Source organism: Eublepharis macularius, chromosome 4 (genome assembly GCF_028583425.1).
Source record: "Eublepharis macularius isolate TG4126 chromosome 4, MPM_Emac_v1.0, whole genome shotgun sequence".
Lineage (NCBI taxonomy): Eukaryota > Metazoa > Chordata > Lepidosauria > Squamata > Eublepharidae > Eublepharis > Eublepharis macularius.
Window position 1 is genome coordinate 11,874,447 of NC_072793.1, and position 23,898 is coordinate 11,898,344.

At 48.2% G+C, this 23,898-nt stretch overlaps 2 protein-coding genes across 4 annotated transcripts; one reads left to right on the top strand and one right to left on the bottom strand.

Moving 5' to 3' along the window:
• The first annotated feature begins 637 nt into the window (after positions 1-637).
• FKBP11 (FKBP prolyl isomerase 11) lies at positions 638-6,750 on the top strand. The gene is made up of 6 exons (XM_054978296.1): positions 638-843; positions 1,139-1,204; positions 3,035-3,122; positions 3,523-3,556; positions 5,030-5,100; positions 6,513-6,750. The coding sequence occupies exons 1-6, from the start codon at positions 700-702 to the stop codon at positions 6,728-6,730; spliced, it is 621 nt and encodes a 206-aa protein (XP_054834271.1). The 5' UTR covers positions 638-699; the 3' UTR covers positions 6,731-6,750.
• A 4,547-nt stretch (positions 6,751-11,297) lies between these two features.
• Positions 11,298-23,524, bottom strand: CCDC65 (coiled-coil domain containing 65). Of its 3 annotated transcripts, XM_054975313.1 has the most exons (10): positions 23,414-23,524; positions 20,988-21,181; positions 20,230-20,366; positions 18,903-19,070; positions 17,117-17,286; positions 16,883-17,021; positions 15,668-15,865; positions 14,316-14,534; positions 13,106-13,258; positions 11,298-12,101 (listed from the first exon to the last, which is right to left on the bottom strand). In XM_054975313.1, exons 3-10 carry the CDS (start codon positions 20,356-20,358, stop codon positions 11,787-11,789), a joined length of 1,491 nt encoding a protein of 496 aa, XP_054831288.1. In that variant the 5' UTR covers positions 20,359-20,366; positions 20,988-21,181; positions 23,414-23,524; the 3' UTR covers positions 11,298-11,786. The 3 variants fall into 3 exon arrangements, with proteins under 3 accessions (XP_054831288.1, XP_054831289.1, XP_054831290.1); XM_054975314.1 differs by lacking the exon at positions 20,988-21,181; XM_054975315.1 differs by lacking the exon at positions 13,106-13,258.
• Positions 23,525-23,898: the final 374 nt, after the last annotated feature.

The following is a 23,898-nucleotide window of genomic DNA, read 5'->3' on the forward strand; positions in this document are numbered from 1 at the left end:
CTTTTCAGGGAATGGGGGTAAGTGTTACGTCATCAGTTAAATGCTGGGGGTTTGAATCCCAGCTCGGCCGTGGAAGTTCACAGGGTAACCTTGGTCCACTCACTTTCAGCTTAACCTACCTCACAGGCTTGTTGTGAAGATAAACTCGAGGGGAATATCCCTTCTCCACTGGGTTCCTGTTGGTGAAAAAAGCCTGGTATAAATATCAAAATAAAAAAATAGCACCCAGGCTGTGGACTTCCCTTCCCTTGCCTGGCACCAAGCCCTGTCAAACAGGGCTGCCAGCTCCAGGTTGGGAAATTCCTGGAGATTTGGGGGTGAAGCCCGGGGAGAGCAGAGCTTGGGGAGGAACCTCAGAGGGTACAACGCCTGTGATCTCTGTGATCATCTCTGTGATCTGGAGATCAGCTGAAATTCCGGGAGATCTCCAGGCCCCACCTGGAGGTTGCCAACCCTCTTGTCAAATGAAAGCCGCAACTCAAGTCCACCGCAGAGCCGCGAGTTGAGTTGGCAAGCAGGTGGCTCCTAACGGCAGCCTCGGCTCTGGGCCGCCCAGCTTGTCCTCCCGGGCCCCTCTGCGCCCTCCTCTGGGGCGGGGAGCGGAGCGGCGAGAGGCGGCGCCACGAGGCCCCGCCGGCCTTAGGGGCGAGCCCGGCAGCTGTTGCTCTCTTTGCGCCCGCGGCCCGCCGCTGCCTCGCCATGCTCGCTCGCCCCCGCGGCAGCCTCCTCGTTGGCCTCCTGCTGCTGCTGGCCTGGGGGGCCACCACCAGCCGGGCCCAGGAGAAGGGAGCAGGCGAGAGCGACGGCGACGCTGCGCTCCGGGCGCTGCAGCTGGAGACCCTGGTGAGCAGTCGCGGCGGGGCTGGACAGCGCCCCCTCTGGCTCGATGCCAGCCGGGGCGGGCGGGGGGCCGCGGGGGGACTCCTTCCGTTCCCGGCCCCCGCGCAGGACCCCACGCGAGCGGCAGGCAACGCGCTCGAGAGCCCGCCCGCCTTGGGGTGCGCGGCGTCTGGGATGCGCCCGGTCCCCGCCCAGGCCCCGCTCTCTGGCCCCGGCTGGCCGGCTGCAGGCAGGGACTGACGCCCCCCCCCCCCCCCCCGCCCCCCGGCCCTTGTCCTCTCCGCTCCTGTCTCCGCAGGTGGCGCCTCCCGAGGGTTGCGCGGAGCACTCGGCCACGGGCGACACCATCCAGATCCACTACACGGTAGGTGACGGGCGGGGAGCGCAGGGGAGCCGCGGGAACACGTCAGCACAGCCGCCGCGCCGAGGCGGGCCTCGCTGAACTCCGCCTGCCCGGCCGAGGGCGGATCTTAGCCGAGGACAAGTGGGGAAAGGCCCGCCGGGCGGGTTGCTCCGCCGCTACCAGCATGCCGCTGCTCTTCGGGATGCCAGCGGACCGGGAGAAAAATGCCCCGTCCTTTCAAGAGGCGTGGGGGGATGTCATTGAGCAGGCGTGGTTATTTACCTCCATGTTTTGAAAAGTTTTGACTGCGCGCCTGTATGATAAGGCCAAGGTATGTCCCCCCTCCCAAGCCGTTAGGCAGCCCTACCTGCCATTAAAGAATTGGCTGTGTTTGGAGCATGTGCTTTGGGCAAGTGGATTTTGAAAAATGTATTTATTTATACCAGTCTTTTCTTCCACGATGAGGACTGGAAGGAGTTTACAACCTCATCCCCTCTTCCTTTTTATTTTCAGAACAACCATATGAGGTTGAGAGTGAGAGACAAGCTACAAGTGACGCCTGACACAGGTTGGACGCTTGTCAGCTTCCCTCAAGTTTTGATGGGAAATGTAGGCATCCTGGTCTTGCAGCTGTAATGGAGAGCCAAGCTGTAAAACCAGGACGCCTACATTTCCCATCAAAACTTGAGGGAAGCTGACAAGTGTCCCACCTGCGTCAGGCGTCACTTGTAGCTTGGCTCTGAGTGACCGGCAAGCTTCCATGGCAGAGTGAGGACTCAAACCTCCTAGATTTTGCTCTGACCCCATAATCACTAACACTGCTAGTTCTGAGACTTATGTCCAGTAGGCTGCACTGGTGCCTCCAGTTATGTGCCCTTAAATTTTAGTGCTCTTGAATCCTAGGAGCCACAGAGGGTTTGGGCATACTGGGAGAAGCAGGTCCACCACAGATGGATAGCAAAAGTATCTTCTGAAGGTCAAAAGCTTTCCAGGAGGCAATGCGGTCTGAGATGTGTGGAGCCCTTTCCCTTTCCCTTGATTGCGTCATTCCTTCTGTGAGTCAAGGAAAGAAGGCCCAGACTCAAGGAGGAATGGAGATGCACACATACTCTTAAAACGGGTTGGGAGAGGATTACTTTTTGCTTAATTTTTGCAAAATATGTTTTGCTGTTTTTAGCACTGGTTGGAAGGGCCCCCCAGTAACAGCGCAAGCCCAAGAATGCTTTCCCAGGAGTGAACCCCACTGAAGAAAGCTTAGCAGGATAGTAAGCAAAGCTGCTTCAGGTGCTATTTTTAGGTGTTTTTCTGAATTGGGGCCACAATTCTAGTACTTTTCAGAGATTTGGGTCGTTTCCACATGTCCGAATGTCACAGAACAGTCATGGAACGAGGGCGTCTTCATGGCACGATTTCTGATGTCATCTCATGATGTCATCTCATTTCATGGCATGGAGGTAAATGACATCGCCTAGTAAAATAAATCCAATTAAGCATCTAGTAGAGGGCCAGAGCTTTTTTTCCCCCAGGCCATTGGGAATGCTGACCTACTATCTTGGAAGAGACGTTCTTTTCTATTTGGGAGAGAAGAGAGAATGCTTCTTCTAAAGAGAAGTCTATTACTGCTTTTAGAGTTATTCCATTTTTAAAAGGATGAACAATTAGACTGTAGAGTTTAAAGGCCCTACTTCGGTGCATCATTTAGAACCACAAGCTTTTATGTTCCCTCTTAAATATTTCTTTTTTTGTGTTATTTTTACAAGAAGGAATAAAGGAAGTGGCAGCTAAGAGCTCTGATAGCACTAGCTCAAGTTAAACCTCACAGGCTTGTACAACAGTGTTGTTCCTTTGCAGGGCACCCTTGAAGATGGCCGTATCATTGATAGCTCACTTTCCCGTGAGCCATTGCAAGTAGAGCTGGGCAAAAGACAAGTTATCCCTGGTATGTTATACCTCTGGCATTTCTCTTTTGATACCAGATACATCAGGCAAAGTCTTTCTGAGTTGGTCATCCTTTGTCTGGACTATACTACTTCAGACTGCGGGTGGGGTCTCGCAAAACTGAATGTCCCAATGTGGTTCCACATAGAAAACTTGGGTGTCAGGAAGAAAGGTTCACACCTAGCCTCTCTTTGACATGTTTTTCTATGTGCACAATTATTTTTTGTGTGGAGAAGCATGCAACCCTCTGAGCCCCTAACTGCAGTGTGTATAACTCAAGTACAGGTTTATCACCTCAATATATACTAGGCCTCAGTGGCCCCGTACAAGAGCTGAGAGGAAAGCCACAGAAAAACGTCTCTGTAACTTGCTTCCTGTGTATTTTTTCCTCTCCTGTTTAGGCTTAGAACAGAGTTTGCTGGACATGTGTGTTGGGTAAGTACCCTCTGGTATGTTTGGCTAGGAACCTGGTTCATCATGTCTGAAGCGAACATTATACCATGGCAACACATTGACCTAAGCCTGTAATAAAGTTGGTTGTGTACCTCCCATTAAGAACTTAAAACGGGTTAAAGGAATTTTCTTTCTCTGGGGAACTGCAGAGGCTGGGTGTTCCGATGGCACCTTTATCAAACTACAGGATTCTTTGGGGTGAGCAATGAAAAATTAGTATAAAATTGAAGGTTTTTTTTTTTTAAATGCTGCTTACTTTAGATGATGTGGGTCTTTCTCTTAGTGACTCTGTGAAAAGCCCGGGATTGCTTCTTGATCCAGCTTTGATGTCAGAGAAGCAGGTTAATATGGACTAAAAGTGCTTTTTAAAATCACACCACACATGGACATAACCTTCCCTTCCAGAGCCGGATGATCCGGCCATACTGAACCACGCTACTCTAGATTTAATTCCTGCAATGGTTTCTACATGGGTCTGCCTTTAAAGACGGTTCAGAAATGTCAGTTGGTCCAAAGTGCAGTAGCTCATCATTTGATTGTAGCAATTTGAACAAGTAGTTCTTGTTCTTAAAAATGGTTTCCGTTCCATTCTTACCTTCATGGCTCTAGATTCATATTCGTAAAGGACCATCTCGTTATATATGAACTAGCGTGACAGCTTTGTTCCTCTGAGCAATTCTTAAAGATTGTACCATCCTTCTGGGCTCCGAGATAGACTTTTCCTGTAGTAGCCTTTGTGCCCTAGAACAGCATTCCAGGGGAGGTCAGAAAATATTCTTTCCCGATTTTCTTCAGAAGGCTGTGTTGGGCAGAACTATTTAGAAGAATCTTTGGATGGTTGCATTAAGAAAACAAGTTGCAAGTTGAGTCTATTTTTCTGCTTTTATGATATTTTCATATATTTTAATGTGTTTTGATTTGTTTGAAAATGTAAAATTATATTGTTCATATTCTGCCTTGGATGTATGTTTATGCAAGCTGTCACAAACCCCTCATTGAAGGAGAAATGTGGGATATCGGTGTTTAAATAAATACACTGATTGCTTACGGATAGGGCCTATGGAGAAATTTTCTGCATTTATTTTACTCATCTTTGCAGAAACTCCCTTCAGGTCCTTAATACAAACTTATGATTTTCCCTCTGCCCATCTATTGAGAGAGACTATATCTTCTTAATCTAGGAGTGTTCACTACAATAATTTTTTAGTAACCTTCTATCTAGCCAGACAAACACAAGCCCCTACATAAAAACAGGGAAATCTAATACCAAGAAGAGGCCTGACATATCCATCCAGCTTTTCCTTTAACCCTCTAACAAAAACTATTCAGTTGAAAGCTGCAACTCTATGCTCAATTATTCATTTGATTCCTTCGATTAACCTTACTGAAGTTGACAGCATAGTGTGCAAATGTGTAGTCCTCATGTGCTGACGAGGCCTTTCTTCTTTGTGGCAGGGAGAAACGGAAAGTTATTATCCCCCCTCACTTGGCATATGGCAAACGAGGTTCCCCGCCTGCTATCCCAGGTAGTATCCTATCGTCAGTAACTGCTCAATGGCCATTCAGCTCAATTCATTGATATTTCATTGGCAAGGTATCTAGTTATGGGGTCTTAGAGGAGCAGAATGTCTCCTCCTCTCTCTGCTTTTATTACCTAAGTTTAGATGATTTTCACTTTCTTAGTGGGGGACTGGAGGGGAGGAGAAGGGAAGGCCTGTGGATTTTAAAGCAGCAAGTTCACTATGATGGTGTTGGACGGCCAGATGTGAACTGTTGCTGGCTGGCAGTGTGACTGTTGTTGATATGGGAAAGTAATGTAGAGCTGGTCCGAAGTATTCTCGTACCCCACTCGCTTGTGTAGAAACAAAAGACAAGTCCCTTTCAATGTTCTTTTCACACTTCTAAATGAATCCAGCAGCAGGAATGGGGACCGTGGCTTAACTGCTAAAAAGAGAGGAGCTCATTCTGAAGTCAGCCTGGAAGCTCCAGTCTCCTAACCTAGACAAATACATGCTGCAAGGAAAGCTACTGATGGCTCAGAAACGTTATCTCCATATATTCCAAGACTCGGTCTGGACACGGCTTCCCAGGCTGAGCCCTGGCTCTTATTTCCAGTGAGATTTAACAAAGGCAAAGATGTAGAAATTCAGCAGTGGGGCTGGATGGGATGAATGTAGGAAACCAGGGTGTGTGAGGAGCTGCAATGTGAACTAGGCTAATGGGAGAAGCAGCAATCAGGGTGCCGGTGTTGCTAAACGTATGTGACTGCTGCGGGAAGGATAGACTGGTTGCTAAAATAAACAGCTGCAAATGACACTTCTGGACAGTTGGGTTAGGAATGTGGGTGCCTTGACTGGTGCCTGGATTGGGGCAAAGTAGAATAACGTTAGTTTTCTATGTGAAAGACGCTCTGCATTCACCACCTTTCCCATTGCTTCCTGTACCAAACAGGTACATTGCTTCCTGTACCTTCACCCATTCCCATTGCTTCCTGTACCAAACAGCAGTCCCCTCCGGAGGTGTATACTAATTCATATGTGGGTGCAATTTAGTTATCAGCTTAGTGGGTGAGGAGAGCATCTAGGAATCAGCTGGGAGGGCTGAATGTCACTGCAGTTAAACAAGCACCTGGGGAACTGTGGTAGCTGTCAACCACAATGACCACTGGTCAGTAGTAGTTTGGTCGCTCATAACCAATCCAGTCCTGCACCAGTGCTGGAAATATTTTCCTCACATAGGAAAGCAGCGCTAGAGATTCCGTCTCACTTGCCAGAGATAGGCTGTGCTGTAGCTGCAGCAGCGCTTCTCCTCCAAATGAATTAGATCCGAGTGCCAGACTTCCTGCAAGCAGGGGGCCTGTACTTTCAGCCTTGCCTTGCAGTGTAGCCTTGGTGCTACGTTGCCAGCCCTGCTTCACGGTGCCTCTTCCTCTCTCCAGCTGATGCAGTCCTGCAATTCGAGGTGGAACTGGTAGGGCTCTCCCGAGCAAGCTACTGGCAGAAGCTGTTGAACGACGTGCTGCCCCTGCTATGCATTGGGCTTGTCCCAGCACTTCTGGGGCTCATCGGCTACCACCTCTATCGGAAGGCCCAGTCTCCCCACGTCTCCAAGAAAAAACTGAAGGAGGAGAAGAAGAACAAGGCCAAGAAGAAATAAAGCTTGCCTCCCCTTTTTCAGCACTGCTTTATGGCTGCTTCTGTTGCTGGGTGAGAAGAGACGTGCTCACACTTTCACAAGACAGTGGTTTGAGTGGGAAGTGTGGGTTGGACATCCTCCAGAAAGGAACTAGGAATATTCACATTGAAATTTCATCTGCTAGGATCCAAGAGTTAGAACAGTCTTTAACCCGGGAAGGATGTCCAGGAGACATTATTTTAACTACCCGTTACGTAACTACTCAATAAGAAGAGCTCTGCTGGATCAGACTTAATTCATGCTATCCAGCATCCAGTCGCTCTGGGAAGCTCACAAACAGGCCATGACGTCTTCCTTCGATGGTGCCTTCAGAGGGAAACTGCCTCCGCAGCCCGGATTTCATTCAATGTCTTAATAGCCATTGCCAGAGCTCTTCTCCATGACCATATTTTTCTTTTCTCAGTCTGTTTCCAATCAGTTTCGTTGAATGCCCCTGGGATCTGGCATTATAGGATAGGGAGAAAAAGTTCTATCCATTTTCTCTATGCCGTGCTTAATTTTATAAATGAAGAGGGAGGAAAGGGGGAGTAAAGTTTTGCATCTAAATAGTTTTAATTTTATTTCTGCTTGTTAATTTTTAAAAATTATTACTGTGGGGTTAAATGTAAACCTCTGAGGAAAGGAAGAGGGGGACTGGATGAGTGAATGGAGTCTGCTTTGATTGAATGGTAGCCAGGGCTTTTTTTCAGCTGGAACGCAGTGGAACGGAGTTCTGGAACCTCTTGAAAATGGTCACATGGCCAGTGTCCCGCCCCCTGATCCCCAGACAGAGGGGAGTTTAGATTGCCCTCCATGCTGTGGCCATGAGACGATTTTCACTGGGGGCAATTTAAACTTTAAAAAACTCCCTTGTTCCAACTGACCTAAAGTGACATCACTGTGCGGTCCCGGGAACGTGCACACACTTTGCGCTTGCGCATGTGGTACCAGGAGTTTCTCTCTGTGCTGGCAACCCACTGAGTTCCACCACCTCTTTTTCCAGAAAAAAAGCCCTGATGGTAGGTGTACCCTAGGGGGCAGAATGAACTGCAGTTGTTAGCTGTGCTGACGGAAAGGTTCAAGGTTCTCAGAGAAAGGATTCTGGCTAAACCAGGCAGTCTGTCTGCGAGCCTGATCACCTAATTCTGTCAAGATCAGGCAAACTGAGTGTGTGCCTGGGTCAGTGTGTGTATCCCTTCTTTCCCCCTCATGTTGTTATCCATCCTCTGCTACCACCTGTAGTGCTTTTTTTAATTTGTTTTTAACCTTTGCTTTTGGACCTTCAATTCAGGTCCTCCAAACATTACCTTAAATTTATACCTCAGGAGGGCTCTGGTTACAACCAACACACTTTGTTTCCACTCTCACAGAGCTTCAGGTGTTCTCTACGTTAACCAAGCTTTTACCTCGAAAACACCTTCCCTTTATATTGCTGCCTCCCTGACTCCCTCAAAAAGTTTTCACTGCCATCAAAGGCTTTCACTTTAGACCTCCTTAGTTTAGCTGGTAATATAGCAAGGCTTGGTATAGATGTTGAGGGTGGAGATAGCTCTCAAGTCAGAGTTGACTTATGGCAACCCTTGATGGGGTTTTCATGGCAAGAGACTAACACAGGTGGCTTGCCATTGCCTGCCTCTGCAGCCCTGGCCTTAGTTGGAGGTCTCCCATCTGATTACTAACCCAGGCTGACCCTGCTTAGCTTCTGAGATCTGACGAGATCAAGCTCACCTGGGCTCTCCAGGTCAGGTATTATAGATGGTAGCATGACAGAATAGTCAGTGCATGGAGGTGGCTGCGAGGGAAAAAGGGATCCCTTTTCCTTGACCAAAAGTAGAATTTATTCATAAGAACCTAAGTGTGATGGTTGCAGAGTTCTGATAAGTATATTGGTTTCAGAATAGTTCTTAAGCTTGGTAGTTTTAAAAATAATTTTATCTTCTTGAAGGTAACAAAGGTATATTCACAGACTTGATCACACAGGACTTAATTTTCCACACAACTCTCCACTAACATGATAAATTTTCATCTTATCTACACAGACATAGATTCACTCAGGCGTTTCCACACAGCTTGCCAGACCTAAATATAGGATTCCCAGGTCCCTATACCCTCTTGGTTGGGGGGAGGGGCTAGTACTTACTGGGAGTGTGTTCTTTGCATGTGTGCAAACCACGTATATGCTTCCAGCGCCAACAACAACATCACTTCCAGAAGTGACATCGTCACACTGGCTATGGGAGCGCTCCCATGATCTGCGCCAAAATCAGATCCAAAGGAAATGTGGGAGCACTCCCGCGGCCAGTGCAACGACATCACTTCTGGAAGGGATGTTGCGCGAGGTGGGAGTGCATGCGCTCCACTGCGCGTGTGTTTCTGGGATGCCTGCCATTGGTGGGCAATCTCCGGGCAGCCCCAAAGCTCCTGCTGGTCACCAGCAGATTGCCTGCTATTGGTGGGCACCTGGGATCCCAACCTAAATGAAGTAATTTCTCTCTCACAGACTACCCCAGATGCATACACAGTTTGCCTGACTCTGAGGCGTCCAGACAGCTTGCCTGGTTTAGCCAGAATCCTTTCTCTGAGAGCCAAGCTACAAGTGACGAATTACACTTGCCTGGCAAGTGAACAGACTCACGTGTATTCCCGCCTGTTCACTTGCCCTCCACTTGCGCTCCACTTGATCAGGTAGTGATCAAGTGGAGGGCAAGTGAACAGGCGGGAATACACGTGAGTCTGTTCACTTGCCAGGCAAGTGTAATTCGTCACTTGTAGCTTGGCTCTGAGACCTCCAAAGACTGCCTGAAAAGCTTTCCCTCAGCACTGACCCAAAACTGTAGTCCACTCTGCCCCCTAGGGGACAGCCCAATCAGAGCAGACTTCATTCTCCCATCCAGCCACCCTCCGTCTTTCCTCAAGGGCCTACATTTAACTCCACAGTAACAAATATTTTAAAACCCCACATTAAGCAGAAAGAAGATCCCAACTATTTAGATGCAAAACATTACACCTTGTCATATCACTTCGTCATTTTTGTTCCAAAATCAAAAACCTCATGATCAATTTGATCCCTTGATCATTTTGGTTATTCTTTTCTGTACCGTTTCCAGCTTTATTATATCCTTTTTGAGTAGGGTTGCCAGGTCTGTATACCACCCCCCCCCTTGAAGGGGGGAGGACCTGGTATTCACTGGGATGATCATCCCTGTGCACATGAAAAATGCATGCAAGCCCCTGGTGCTCTCATGATGACATCATTTCCAGAAGTGATGTCACACCAGGCGCGATGGCATCACTTCTGGAAGTGAAGGAGCGCTCCTGCGGTTGATGCAATGACATCACTTCTGAAAGTGATGACTTCACGTCTGCCAAGAGCTAATGCACGGTGCTTGTGCCCGAGGTGCCTACTGGTGGTGGGTGATTGCTGGGCAGCTTGGAACCTTCCACCAGTCACTAGTGACCAGTGGGCAAACTGCAGGGAGGTCCCTGCCACCTGCGGGCACCTGGGATCCCTATTTTTGAGAGGTAACCAGATTTGAAAACAAATCCATATTCCAAATTTGCCTATGTCATAAATATTGGTCATTTTTTAAAATTGCCGCTGAGTTGGCATTTTCATAGAACTGCCTTACCGCAAAGTGAATATACATTTACTTACACTAAACCTCATGTGCTCTATTCATACTGGTAGATGGGATGGTCAAGGGTTCTCTGAGAAAATAATAATAACTGTACTTATATACTGCTCTTCTAAACAGCTTTAGTGCCCCACTCAAAGGGGTAACAACACATTCTGTGTTGTTGTTATCCCCACAATACAGCTGGAGAGCTCAGGCTAAGAAGAGTGGCTTACCCAATGATTGTTAAAACATTCCAGGTCCGTAGTGAAGGTATGACCTGAGGATTATGAAAGCACAAGTGGGAATCTGCAAGGACTTGTGGGGGAAATCTCATCCCCCCCCCCAATGTCTCACATGTAGGGGAGCTATGAGGTTTACACTGTCAGTAAAGATAAAAGCTAAGTAGCAGTTGATTGTTACTGCCTGGGCTTTTTTTCAGGGGGAACGCGGGGGAATGGAGTTCCGGAACCTCTTCAAAATGGTCACATGGCTGGTGACCATTTGCCCTCAGTGGCGCGGAGGGCAATCTCAACTCCCCTCTGTCTGGAGATCAGGGGGCGGGGCCACCAGCCATGTGACCATTTTCTCCTAGGGCAACCCACTGAGTTCCACCACCTCTTTTCCCAGAAAAAAAGCCCTGGTTACTGCTATGCATAGTAGCTCATCGGGCCAGAGCTCTCTATTCATACTAGCAGATGGGACTGCCAACAACCTTGTTCTGGCCCCAGTACAACTGGGCCATGCCACCATCTTGGACCTGACTCCTATATTTTCTCTTCCAAGCTTAGAGAAAGAGTGAAATAAAGATGTAATATCAAAAAAGGTGAATGGAGGGAAATCAGACAACATGCATACACAGAAAGACGTCTGAGCCTGAGTAAATTTCCATTGCTCCACTGCAGCCACCTCACAAGAGTGTAAAAAATATATATATTCACACATACTGAATGCTGTAGGATGGATTTAGGCCCAGGGCTCATTTTGAGGAGAAACATGCAGGAACGCAGTTCCGGCACTTCCCCAAAGATGTCGCATGTCAGGTGGACCCGCCCACCTGACTCTCGGCCATTTAGGCCCATTTCAGCCTGGATTGGGGCCGGAACAGCCAAGATCGGGCCTCTGACGGGTGGTGGATCACTCTCCCGCTCAGCAGCAGCCCGATCCTGACCATTTTGGGCCCCTTTTCGGTCCTTTCCAGCCCTATTTTTTGCTATTTGGGGCCCAATCTCTGTCGGCCTGCTGGCCTTCCTGTGAGAGGAAAGCTCTTAAGATGCATCGTTCAGCTATGTTTGACTTTTTAATAGCCATTTTCTAAGAGAATATCTGTCCACAAGAGATCCCCAAACATGAATTGCTTGGCTTTTCCTAACTCCTAGGGGCCTGCCATGGGGACAGAAGAATGAAAATCCCCTGTGAGTAGCTCAGAGGATATGCTTGACCTCGTGTGCTGCTTCTACTATGTTATAGACGGGCCGCTTGACCCGGGCTTCAGTGACGGGCACCGTGTGAGGCAGAGGGGGCGCAACATTATGCTGGTTGACGATCATTAGTGGGTTGATCTGGCTTAGAACTTCATCATTCACGGAGATGCCATCCAGGTATTGCTTGAGCAGGTGCCGCAGCTTTCGGTTGTCCTCGGCCAGTGCCGCTTTTGTGCGCTGCAGCGAGAGCTGCTCCAGCCTCACCTTATTGTACCTTTGCCAGAAGCGTTCCAGTCCCACGTAATCGTCCATCATCTGTAAAGGACGTGGAGAATGTAAAAATCAGGGCTGGCTGAAAGGAATTATATCACTGATGAATTTGGGGGATAAATGGGCAGGAATTTGCCAAGACAGGTATAATGCCTACTTGGAGTTGGTGGCTGCTGTGTGTGACACACACACAGATTCCAAATCAGAAGATGATTGTTCTGAATGGATTAAACAGGCACTGGAGATCACAAAAAGGAGCAGCACTTTATAAAAGAGGGATTGGAGAGGAACCATGACATAGCGCTACACAGGGCTTTTTTTCTGGGAAAAGAGGTGGTGGAACTCAAGACCGCACAATGACATCACTTTGGGTCAGCTGGAACAAGGGGGGAGTTTTTTAAAGTTTAAATCACCCTCGGCGAAAATAGTCACATGGCCGGTGGCCCCGTCCCCTGATCTCCAGACAGAGGGGAGTTGAGATTGCACTCAGCGGCACGGAGGGCAATCTAAACTCCCCTTTGTCTGGAAATCAGGGGGCGGGGCCACCGGCCACGTGACCATTTTTAAGAGGTGCCGGAACTCCATTCCACCGCGTTCCCGCTGAAAAAAAGCCCTGGCGCTACAGCACCTGCTTGCGTGTAGAAGGTACTCAGCTCAATCCCCAGCATCTCAGGTTAAAAGTATCAAGCGATAGGTAATGTGCAACCCTGGAGAGTCACCGGCAGCCAGAGTAGACAATATGACTTGATTACATCAAAATTCTGACTCGCTATAAAGCAACATTGGGGGGGGGGGGTCTGTCTGCACAAAGGAACAATTGATGCATTCTATGAAAGAACAAGAGGCAAAAGTGGGGCGAGTTGAAGTCACCTTAATCCCATCATCCTTACTATTTCTTTCGCAAGAGAATAGCGGCAAGTTCCATTTGTCCTCTAACAAGGCCCTGGAAGCACAGTATAACACATGTTCCAAAGGGATTGATCCAGACAATAAACTAAACTACCATTATCCTCTTTGTCTGTGAGGTACACTTGCACCCCAACCCTCACCTGAGCTAGTGGCTCAATTGGTTTCTCCAGGGCCACCTGATCTACAGTCTTCTGTTCCTCCCAGCCCAGGGAACAGGCATAAAAAGGCAACACCTTCTCCTCTTCAGACTCCAATTTGCGGCACATCTCAGCCAGGCGTAGGATCAGCTCTCCCTGTCAGGCCAGGAAACAGCAATCAGATACTTTCCCCCCCTCTAGTTCTAGCACAGGGTTAGTCTCTCCAGGATTCAAAGATTCAGAACGGCTTGACAATAATTTCATCTCTTTGAGGAACTCTCAGAATACTTCAGGAAGACCAGGGATAAAGCATTCTCAGCCCCCTTACAAAAGTTTAGTTCCCAGGATTCTTCAAGAGAAGCGACGTCAAACTAGCACTCCCCCAACGTGTGTAATGTAGAGAAGCCCTTACTTTCCAACAACCATGTAGGAGCCAAGCTATAAACTTCACCTATGATGTTATACCTGGCTTTTCCCCCTACAATGACAGATTTTTTTAATGAAATTATCTAAATATGAAAGCGTAACACTTACTTAGAAAAACATCCATCATAAAGGCACTCGCTTCAGGAAGCCAAAATAGGCTGCAGGTCCTTGACTTGGGTCACAAACCTTCGTTCCTGATTCTCCCCTGCCTTAGAAATCAGGAGCCTGAATCCAGTCTGATTCCTACACAGGGACTTCTCTGCTAGCACACTTTTGCCTGGAATCAGCTAAATGCTACTTTTATGTCACAGTTGTATCCAGGGCTTTTTTTCTGGGAAAAGAGGTGGTGGAACTCAGTGGGTTGCCCTCGGAGAAAATGGTCACATGGCTGGTGGCCCCGCCCCCTGATCTCCAGACAGAGGGGAGTTTAGATTGCCCTCCGTGCCGCTGGAGCGGCGCAAAGGGCAATCTAAACTCCCCTCTGTCAGGAGATCAGGGGGCGGGGCCACCAGCCATGTGACCGTTTTCAAGGCGTTCCGGAACTCCGTTCCACTGTGTTCCAGCTGAAAAAAAGCCTGGTTGTATCTGCCTCATGTAGCAGCTGTCCCCTCTGGGAGTCCACTTTTGGGAATACCTAGGACTCCAGAGATCCAGTGGCATCTTGAAGCTAGATCTACACATGGTTTCTTTACCCATCATCAGTTTTCCTAGGTTAATTCCCATTCTGAGTCTGTGAGGGGAAGAGATTCTCACCCAAGACAACATGGAAGGGGCCGCTAAACTTTACCTTCTGCACCACACGCTGCAGCACTTTGAGAGTAGCACAACTCTCCACGGTGAGCTTTGCAAGATTGCTGCGGGCCTTGGCTCTTGCCTGGTTCATCTCACTCTTGAGCATCTGTAGCTGCTTCAACACCACCTCCTTCTCATCACGGATCCGCCGGTTTTGTTCTTCGCTCTCCCGCACATGAGCTGCAATCTTATTCTTCAGCGAGAGGATGAGGTCCTGGTGAGACCAGAGAAGGCACATTCAGAAAATGAATCGTCCTTGAAACAGAAAACTATTTTGAGAGGAGATAATCTGGATCCTGTGCAAGAAACAAGGGCAGATTCAATGGGTAAAGAAATGATTACTTCATGAACGGCTGCATACCCATCCTCTCTACCCACAATCAGCTGATGGCAGGATACGAGTTCTGATAGCTTTTTGGACACTTCCAACTCAGATTATGTGCACTAGGCTTCCCCAATCTAAATGGTGTATTTGCTAGCTCCAGCACAATCAGTTCCATGGCCTAACTGGAGTGTATACCCTACCCACCTAGAGGGACTAGCTCATATCAATGGTGCTTCCAGGGCTTTTTTTCAGGGGGAACGCGGGGGAACGGAGTTCCGGAACCTCTTGAAAATGGTCACATGGCTGGTGGCCCCGCCCCCTGATCTCCAGACAGAGGGGGGTTGAGATTGCCCTCCGCGCTGCAGCGCGGAGGGCAATCTCAACTCCCCTCTGTCTGGAGATCAGGGGGCGGGGCCACTGGCCATGTGACCATTTTCTCCGAGGGCAACCCACGGAGTTCCACCACCTCCTTTCCCAGAAAAAAAGCCCTGGGTGCTTCCATGTTAAGAGTTTATTTGAAACCACTCCAGTTCTCGTAAGGGCAGCAATCAACACGTGGATGACATCCAGTTCTACTTCTCCTTCACATCTGAATCAGTTCAAATTGTGGAAGTTCTCAACAGGTTTCGGAGCCAATAATGGGCTAGGTTAGAGCAAGCGAACAAACCGAAGCTCAACCCCGACAAGATCAAGAAGCTGTTGGTAAATGATCAATTAACCCAAGATAGTGATACCTTTGTTCTAGGTGGGGCTGTGATACCACTTTGTGAAATCCATGATTTTATAGCTGGTTGTGTTACAATTTTTATATTGGATGTTTATTAACTGCTTAAAGTGGACTGGGGGGAAATATGGCTGAACTTGGAGACCAGAGAAGACTGGCCTATATTTTGAAAAATATAGCTGTGCTGCAGGAACCACTCAATAATAACATTATCTGTAGGAAGACAAACATTTTTGCCTGGATTGCCCATAAATCCAGTGTCTTCCCTGACTCCATAATTCCCAGAAGAACCACTCACTTGCATCTTCTGCAATTTTTTCATCTGCATCTCTATTTCCTTTGTGCTCTTCTCATCCTTTAGTTTGAGGGCTTCAAAAGCGATCTTACGGTCCTCTGTCGCCTCAGTGTAGTTACGCAAGGCCTGTTGGAAGCGTTTCCACAGCTCCTCCACTTTACCCTCTAACTGCATGCGCAGATAATGCTTCTCTTCCAAGTTCTGGGGGAAACAAACAAGGGTCAGCACTCCATCAGTCTTCTTCCTACCTGCTCTGAGGTTGTCCAATCAACTGGCCCCTTATGGTCTCAATGAGCCTGGCCAAGAGTCCCCAACCAAAGCTCCATTTTCCTTCAGGGAGATTTGATTGATTGAACAGCATAATTGGGGGTTGTCAGTTATAACAACAACAAACCCTGTTTTATATACCACTCTTTTAGACAGATTAGTGCCTCACCCAGAGCGATGAACAGTTAGTGTTATTATTATCCCCACTGAGAGTGGTGGTTTACCCAGGGCTACCTGTTGATCTGTGACAGTCGTGGGATTTGAACCAGCAGAGTGCTGATGCACAGCCCAACCACTATGCTACAGCAGCTTTATGCTACAAGCCTTGTAGCTGGAGAAACTCGGGGATGACGTGCCCATCATATCAACCCAAGTCTCAGTCCTTCAGAACTCTCACAGTGCAGTACTAGGGGTCTTACAGATACACTAGACAGTACACAAAATACAGGGCTGCTGCCACTCTGTTTCTTTCTGTCATTTCCTGGTCACATGTAGTATAATGTAAAGCATGTCATTGGCCTCCCTGGCCAGCCAGTTATGCAGGGTGGAGATCAGCAATACACAGCACTAGAGAATCATGGTCCATGTTGTTATGCTACCCTGAACGGAAGCAGCTCCAGGTACATTTTAGTTCTGCCTTAAAAAGGAACTGTGGAATAGCCCACCCACTGACCACAGCCACATGTGTAGGAATGAACAGAAAAACCTCTGTTTATATTGAGCATACTGATCAGGCTGCGGCCCACCCCATCTATGGTTACAAATCTCCGAAGGAAAAATATGAGAGCAGAGATCATGGCAATAGTGTGAGCAGGCAAGAGGCTGGAGTTATAGTGGGAGTAGGTGGTGATGCCCAATAATTAATATATGAAACATTACTTTTAGAATCCTTGCCTTTCCAAAGAAATCTGAGGGTTTGCCACTATTCACTCAAACATCTTCCCCTCTTACCTTGTTCTTGATGTCATCTCTTGTGCTCTGGAAGTCAAGCTTGGCCTCGTATTCGCTCTCCCCAAAGTTTTGTTCCATAGCCAGCAGCACGTCCTGAAGGTAACGGATCTCCTGCTCGTGATACTCAATAATCTTCCTCCTGGTAGAAATGGAAACTTTCAAATGTATCATGTTTTTACATCTGCCTACCCAACGTCCTTCCCACCCCAGCACTCTGCCTTTCTTCCCTCCTACCTCTCTGTGTCAAACTCCTTCTGCAGTGCCTCTAGCTCGGCGTTGTAATCCTCCTCTAGATAGCCCAGGCGGCAGCACTGAAGCTGCAACAGCTCATCTATGTTGTGCAAATGGCTACGCAGAGCGTGTGTGTATTGCGCCTCTGCTTCATCAAGATCCTTGGCAAGGGACTGGAGGGATGGAGTGAGGGAAAGCAATGACAGGAAAAGTCGCAGAAGTCTGTTACAAAGAACGGTCAGATACAACATTAAAAACAGTCAGGCCCCAAATCAACAATTCTGTGGAAGTCCCCTCACCCAGTCCTGGAAACGGAAATCTAGTCAGACGCTGAGAATTTTACCTCCTCACGTACAATAATTACCAGGGTACTCTGGGGAGAGGGAAAGACTATTAAACCATTTTAAATAAGTCAAGAGTGTTAATAAAGGGATTATAAGTTTTATTTTTTTTATTTTATTCAGCTTATACGCCGCCCTTCCCACAAGCGGGCTTAGGGCGGCTTCCAACAAATATACTGTTAAAATACAATAAAAACCTATTAACGTATATACCAGGGCTTTTTTTCTGGGGAAAGAAGTGGTGGAACTCAGTGGGTTGCCCTCGGAGAAAATGGTCACATGGCTGGTGGCCCCGCCCCCTGATCTCCAGATAGAGGGGAGTTGAGCGGCGCGGAGGGCAATCTAAACTCCCCTCTGTCTGGAGATCAGGGGGCGGGGCCACCAGCCATGTGACCATTTTCAAGAGGTTCCGGAACTCCGTTCCCGCGCGTTCCTGCTGAAAAAAAGCCCTGGTATTAACACATCAAAACTCAGGCGCCGTCAGACAAATCGGCTACTACAAGGTCATCCTAAGCCCCGGCACCACCGTGGTATGTTGCCTACGGCTGAGAAACATCCTGATGCAGACACCATCTTTTTCCCGAGACTTGGGCAGCGACAGCCCACCCCCTTGGGGCTCTTTATCTTCAGCCATGAAGGGAAGATACTGAAGTTCTTTGGAGTCTCTCCTACTGGAGAACAAAACTCTGTATTCTGTTACATTTTCACAACTCCAGCTTCCCAAACGGCTCAACTTTCTGGAATAATCTCCTCCTTCTGTATAAAATGAAAGATGCTCGCTCTCACGCACCAGGACACAGAAGGAACAGCGCCTTTGTCTCAGTTAGGGATATTCAAGCATCTATTTTGATGCACATTCAGTCTGTGAGGATTGAAATGTGCATATCTCTTGCACAATTTCAGTAGTACCAACAGGAAGAGGTGTGTGCGCGGTCTGTGCTGGGTGCTATATCAAGGGAACGATTTCCACAGTGATCGTTATTATATCGGTATATGTCACTCTGCTATATATTGGTCACAAGATCACATGGCAGCAATATGCCTCAGAAACTGCATAAAATCTCTTTCCAGTCTTGTCTGGCTCAGATAGGTATAGGGTTGCCAACTCTGGGTTGGAAAATTCCTTGAGATTTGGATACAGAACCTGGGGAGGAGGGGTTGGGGAGGGACCTCAGTGGGGTATAATGTATGACGTCCATCCTCCAAAGCAGCCATTTTCCTCCAGAGGAACGGATCTCTATAGTCTGGGGATCAGTAGTAATTCTGGGAGCTCTCCTGGTCCCACCTGGATTGGTTACCTCAGACAGACAAGAGGGATGTGATAAAATAAAACTACCATCTCGGTTCCCTGCGTGGCCTAGAGGCAATGGAGGGTGCGTTTTACGGAGAAGCAACATGCATCTCTGTGGCAGTTCTATCCACTGTCCCCTGCAGAGGTCAGCACTCACCTTAATGACGCTATCCTTGCAGTCCACGACTCGTTCAAAGGTCTGGCTCAGGATCTCGATGTCCTTGCGCAGCTCCCTAGCCTTGACTTCACGGAGCACTGTGCGCCACTGGAGTGTGATCTTGTTCATGTTCAGAACGCTGTTACGCTCCTCTTTAGCCAGCTTATCCTGCATTGCAGGCCACAGAGTTACACTGAAAACTCATAATACACACAGGCCGGGCATTGCAAGAAAATGAAATGTACAAAAGACCGAGGAACAGGGAGGGAGATTGAGCAGTAAGCGCTGACATCTCGGAGGATCAAACAGTTGGTCTCATTAAGTAAAGAACATGTATACGTGAAACAAATACAGCCAAGCAGAATTAGGGCACTCCAGATGATGGCTTGCTCGGCCAGCGATGCAGTCTATTGGTCCTGAAGTGCCTGGTGTGCCTGGACTGTAGCTATTTGCTGCGTTTAAACAATGTTATCCTCTTGTTAGAGTCAGATGAGAGTGCTTTTAGAGTCCAAGTACATGCAGGTTGGAATTTATACCATCTAACGGGCAGACCGGTTCATTGGGGGGGTGGGGTCCCATTTCAGGGTCTTTTTCAAACATGGTTATCTCACTGACGTTACTTTCAATATTCAGAAACCTTTATACAAAAACATACAATTTGAAAAACATGCATAAATACAATGTGACAGAATAAACGTAACAACAATATTGCACTTACTCCCATTCAAACAGCACTTAAACGTGCCCGTTAGATGGTATAAATTCCAACCTGCATGTACTTGGACCTATACTTGAAGTTAGATCCTATGAACTTTGTGAGTGATCCTAAGGCATACTAATGGACTTTAAAAGTATCAACTGTGTACAGGTAGTATCATCGTTGCTTTGCACTAGCACTGTATGTATAGGTCTGTATATGAAGACTGTGTGTATTGATATATATTGAATGGCAAACTGAACTATGCAATAACACTAAGAATATTTTTGCAATTGTTATAATTGTTTATTTCGTTAGGTTGTCACGATCGTTGTTCTCTATTTCTATCTCTTCTCGTGATTCTCTGCAATTATTATCCCCACAACAAAACACCCTGTGAGGTGGGTGGGGCTGAGAGAGCTAGAAGCTGTGACTGACCCAAGGTCACCCAGCTGGCTTCAAGTGGAGGAGTGGGGAATCAAACCCGGTTCTCCAGATTAGAGTCCCGTGCTCTTAGCCACTACACCAAACTGGCTCTTGTAGCCCCAGTGCCTCCCTGCAGCCCATTTATCTCTGTGCTTCCCTGCCTTGAGGTATGGTGTTCCTTAGGTCCAAGCAAATTAATGGTACCTTAAGAAATTGGGCCAACATGTCCTCCTTTTTCTTATTGAGCTCTTCTTCAGCCAGAAGCTTCTGTTGCATCATGAGCACTCGCTCTTCTTCAGTCAGCACAACTCGCTTGCGTGTCTTCTTTGGCATGGTTGCACCTAAGAGAGGGCAAGGGGAGTGATATGACAATGCCTGAGTCTTTTCCCAAAGACATTCAGTCTGAGCAACTTAGAACAGAGCTGACTGCCAAATGTCAGCGCCAATTTTATCACATGCCAATATGTCTAGGCCATAGATCCCATTCACTGAGCACTAAAAATCCTTTATTCGGGGCTTTTTTCTGGGAAAAGAGGTGGAGGAACTCAGTGGGTTGCCCTCAGAGAAAATGGTCACATGGCCGGTGGCCCTGCCCCCTGATCTCCAGACAGAGGGGAGTTGAGATTACCCTCCGCGCCGCTCGGCAGCGCAGAGGGCAATCTCAACTCCCCTCTGTCTGGAGATCAGGGGGCGGGGCCGCCGGCCATGTGACCATTTTCAAGAGGTTCCGGAACTCCGTTCCACCGCGTTCCTGCTGAAAAAAAGCCCTGCCTTTATTTATCCTCCTAGGAAGTCAGGGTGATATAAATACCACCCCCACTGCCCCCAAATCCTCACAGCAACAATGAGATGTAGGTTAGGCTGACAGATAATGACTGACAGTTTGAGTTTCAAAGCTGAGGCATGATTTAAGTGTCAGTCTCCCCAACTGTCCACTAGTTCCTACCTGCTTCTTCCCTCACCTTTAATTTTTATTGCAGTATCACGGCTCCTGGGCTTCTAATCTTCTGACTTTGGCCACAAGTCTAGATAAGCCTACTCTTTCTCTCTGTCTTGCTTCCTCAAGTGCAAACCTTGATAGCTTTCTGGCAGTGCCAACAGAGCTCAGTGACTTTACAAGGAACACATCTGATGAGAGTTCAACAGCCAGAATCACCTAATTGAAGGGAGGAAAGAAGTCATGGGTGAACTTGTTTATTAAGTCAGAAAATTTATAAGCCTCTTCTCCGGAAATTTGCTTGAGGCAGCTAAAAAAAAATACAGCAAAACCAAACCTGCTAGAATAAAAAGCAAAAAACAAACATCGTATGTGCTATGTGCCATCAAGTTGCCCCCAACCTATGGCAATTCTATGAATGAAAGACCTCCAAAACATTCTATCATTAACAGTTGCTCAGATCTTGCAAACTGGAGTCAAGCCATCTCATTTTGGGTCTTCCTCTTTTCCTACTGCCTTCATCTTTTCCTAACATTACTGACTTGTCCAGAGTCTTGTCTTTTCATGATGTCACCAAAGTACAATACCCTCAGTTTCGTCATTTTAGCTTCTAGGGAGAATTCAGGCTTGACTTGTTCTAGAACCCACTTAATTGTCTTTTTCGCCATCCACGTTAATTGCAGACCTCTCCTCTAGCACCAGCACCACATTTCAAAGCAAATATCAAGCTGTCTAAAATTATATTGATAGAACTACCTCTCTGGCTAGAAGCAGCCCATAAAACAGCTAAAAAAGATAGAACAGTTGAAATCTTGGGCGGGGGGGGCGAGAAACATTTTGCCCTGGAGCCTAAGGAAGGTAAGGTGGACACCAGGTGAGCTTCAAGACAGAGAGTGTCACTTCTGCAATAGCCCTGTCTCTGCTGCAATAGCCCTGTCTCTGCTGCAATAGCCCTGTCTCTGCTGCAATAGCCCTGTCTCTGCTGCAATAGCCCTGTCTCTGGTTTCCACCAACGTCATTTCTGCAGGCAGGGGCACGGAGAACAAAACCTAAGGAGACAGTCCTGGCATGCAGTATGAGACGAAGTGCCACCCGGGCTGCAAACTGTTTATGGCCTGAAAGGACAGCAAATGATCAACAGCAACTGGCAAACGTAACATTGTCCTACCCAGGCAGTCCTTTTGAGAGGGGCCAGAGGTTCTGTGTTCTGAGAGCCGAAACCCATGAGGAAGCTTTCCCCATCACTGCATTTTCATGCCAGGATACCCTTCATACGCTAATTTCTACATGTCCTGATACTGTCACAGAGCATGCAAAAGGACAGGTCTCTGTTAAGCATATTTCATTCTCTGTGGGAAAGGTCCTTCCTGCAAGCATTTTCTCCCTCTGCCCCAAACTTTTGAGCCTACTAGTTCTCCCCATCATCACAAGTAGGCTAGATTTGCCAGGGGTCTATGCACTAATACCCAAACGGTGTGCTATGAGAGAACGGCTAATGTGCCATGAGAAACAGATTAAATAATTAAAAGACTCCTTGTGCAACAAAATGGCTACCTATCCTCTCCCAGCAAGTAATTCCACTGTGAGCAGAACCACAAGTGACAAAAGGCACAGATTGGACACTTGTCAGCTTCCCTCAAGTTTTGATCGGAAATGTAGGCATCCTGGTCTCGCAGCTTGGCCCTCCGACGGCTGTCCAATGGACTTTTCAACTGTCACTTGTCCAACATTCCGCCAAGCTGCCTACATTTCCCATCAAAACTTGAGGGAAGCAGACAAGTGTCCAATCTGTGCCTTTTGTCACTTGTGGTTCTGCTCAGTGTTTCTGGCTCATCACTCACAATGTAGACATGCAGCAAAATGATCAGTCTTCAGAGGAGGCTGCCTATTTTGTCTCCGCAGGTGCCACAGTAGTTGGCTTGCCTCCCTCCACCCTCAGATTCATGAAGAAACACGGAGAGGAGGAGGCCATAGGCTCCGCAGTTGTGGACAATTTTTCATCTTAACCCACCATTCATCAGGAGTCAAACAGGCTTTGGAATTTAAATTCGGAATGAAAGCCTATCAGAAGAAGTATGGGTAGGGTTGCCAGGTCCAGGTTGGGAAATTCCTGGAGATTTGGGGGGTGGGGCCTGGAGAGAGCAGGGTTTGGGGAGGGGAGGAGCCTCAGTGGGGTCTAAGGCCATAGAGTTCGCCCTTCGGAGCAGCCATTTTCTCCAGGGGAACAGATCCCTGTTGCCTGGAGATCAGTTGCAATTCCGGGAGATCTCCAGCTACCACCTGGAGGCTGGGAACCCTAAGTACAGGAAACATTGCCCTACCGAAAAGTCTCCTCATTATTCCACACCACAAATCTTCTCCATGTCTTCTTAATCAAATACAAATCCCTTATCACAGAAGTACCAACGACGTCATCTTTTGGCACATTCCGAAGCGCAGCCGCAACCATACCTTCAACAGGAGGGCCGCCTCCCCTTCTCGTGACGTTTCCCTAGGAAAGGGCCCGGAAACCTTTGCAGCGAGGGTCCCTGGGTTTCACATCGCGCGAGTTTAACGACCTCCTTCCCGCCGGCGCTGCCCGTTCATCCCGCACCGCCCGCCGCCAAGGCGCTGGGCTTTGCCAGGCCGACGCCGTTCGGTCTCCTAGCAACAGCCTCGTCGGGCTAGAGAGCCGGCGAGGGCGGGCCGGAGCCAGAGCGCCCTCTTGGCGGAAGTGCAGCGGGCCGGGCGCGGGAGAGCAGGGAGGGGAGGCCTGGCCAGAAGTTCAGAGAAGGGCGCTTGCCTGCCAGCGCTGAGGTGTGAGGGGCTTGTGGCTTTATTGTGATTTTAATAGGTGAGTGCCAGAAAGGCTAGGGTTGCCAGCTCCAAGTTGGGGGATTCCTGGAGATCTGGGGGGGGGACTGGAGAAACCTGGAGAAAGTGGGGTTTGGGGAGGG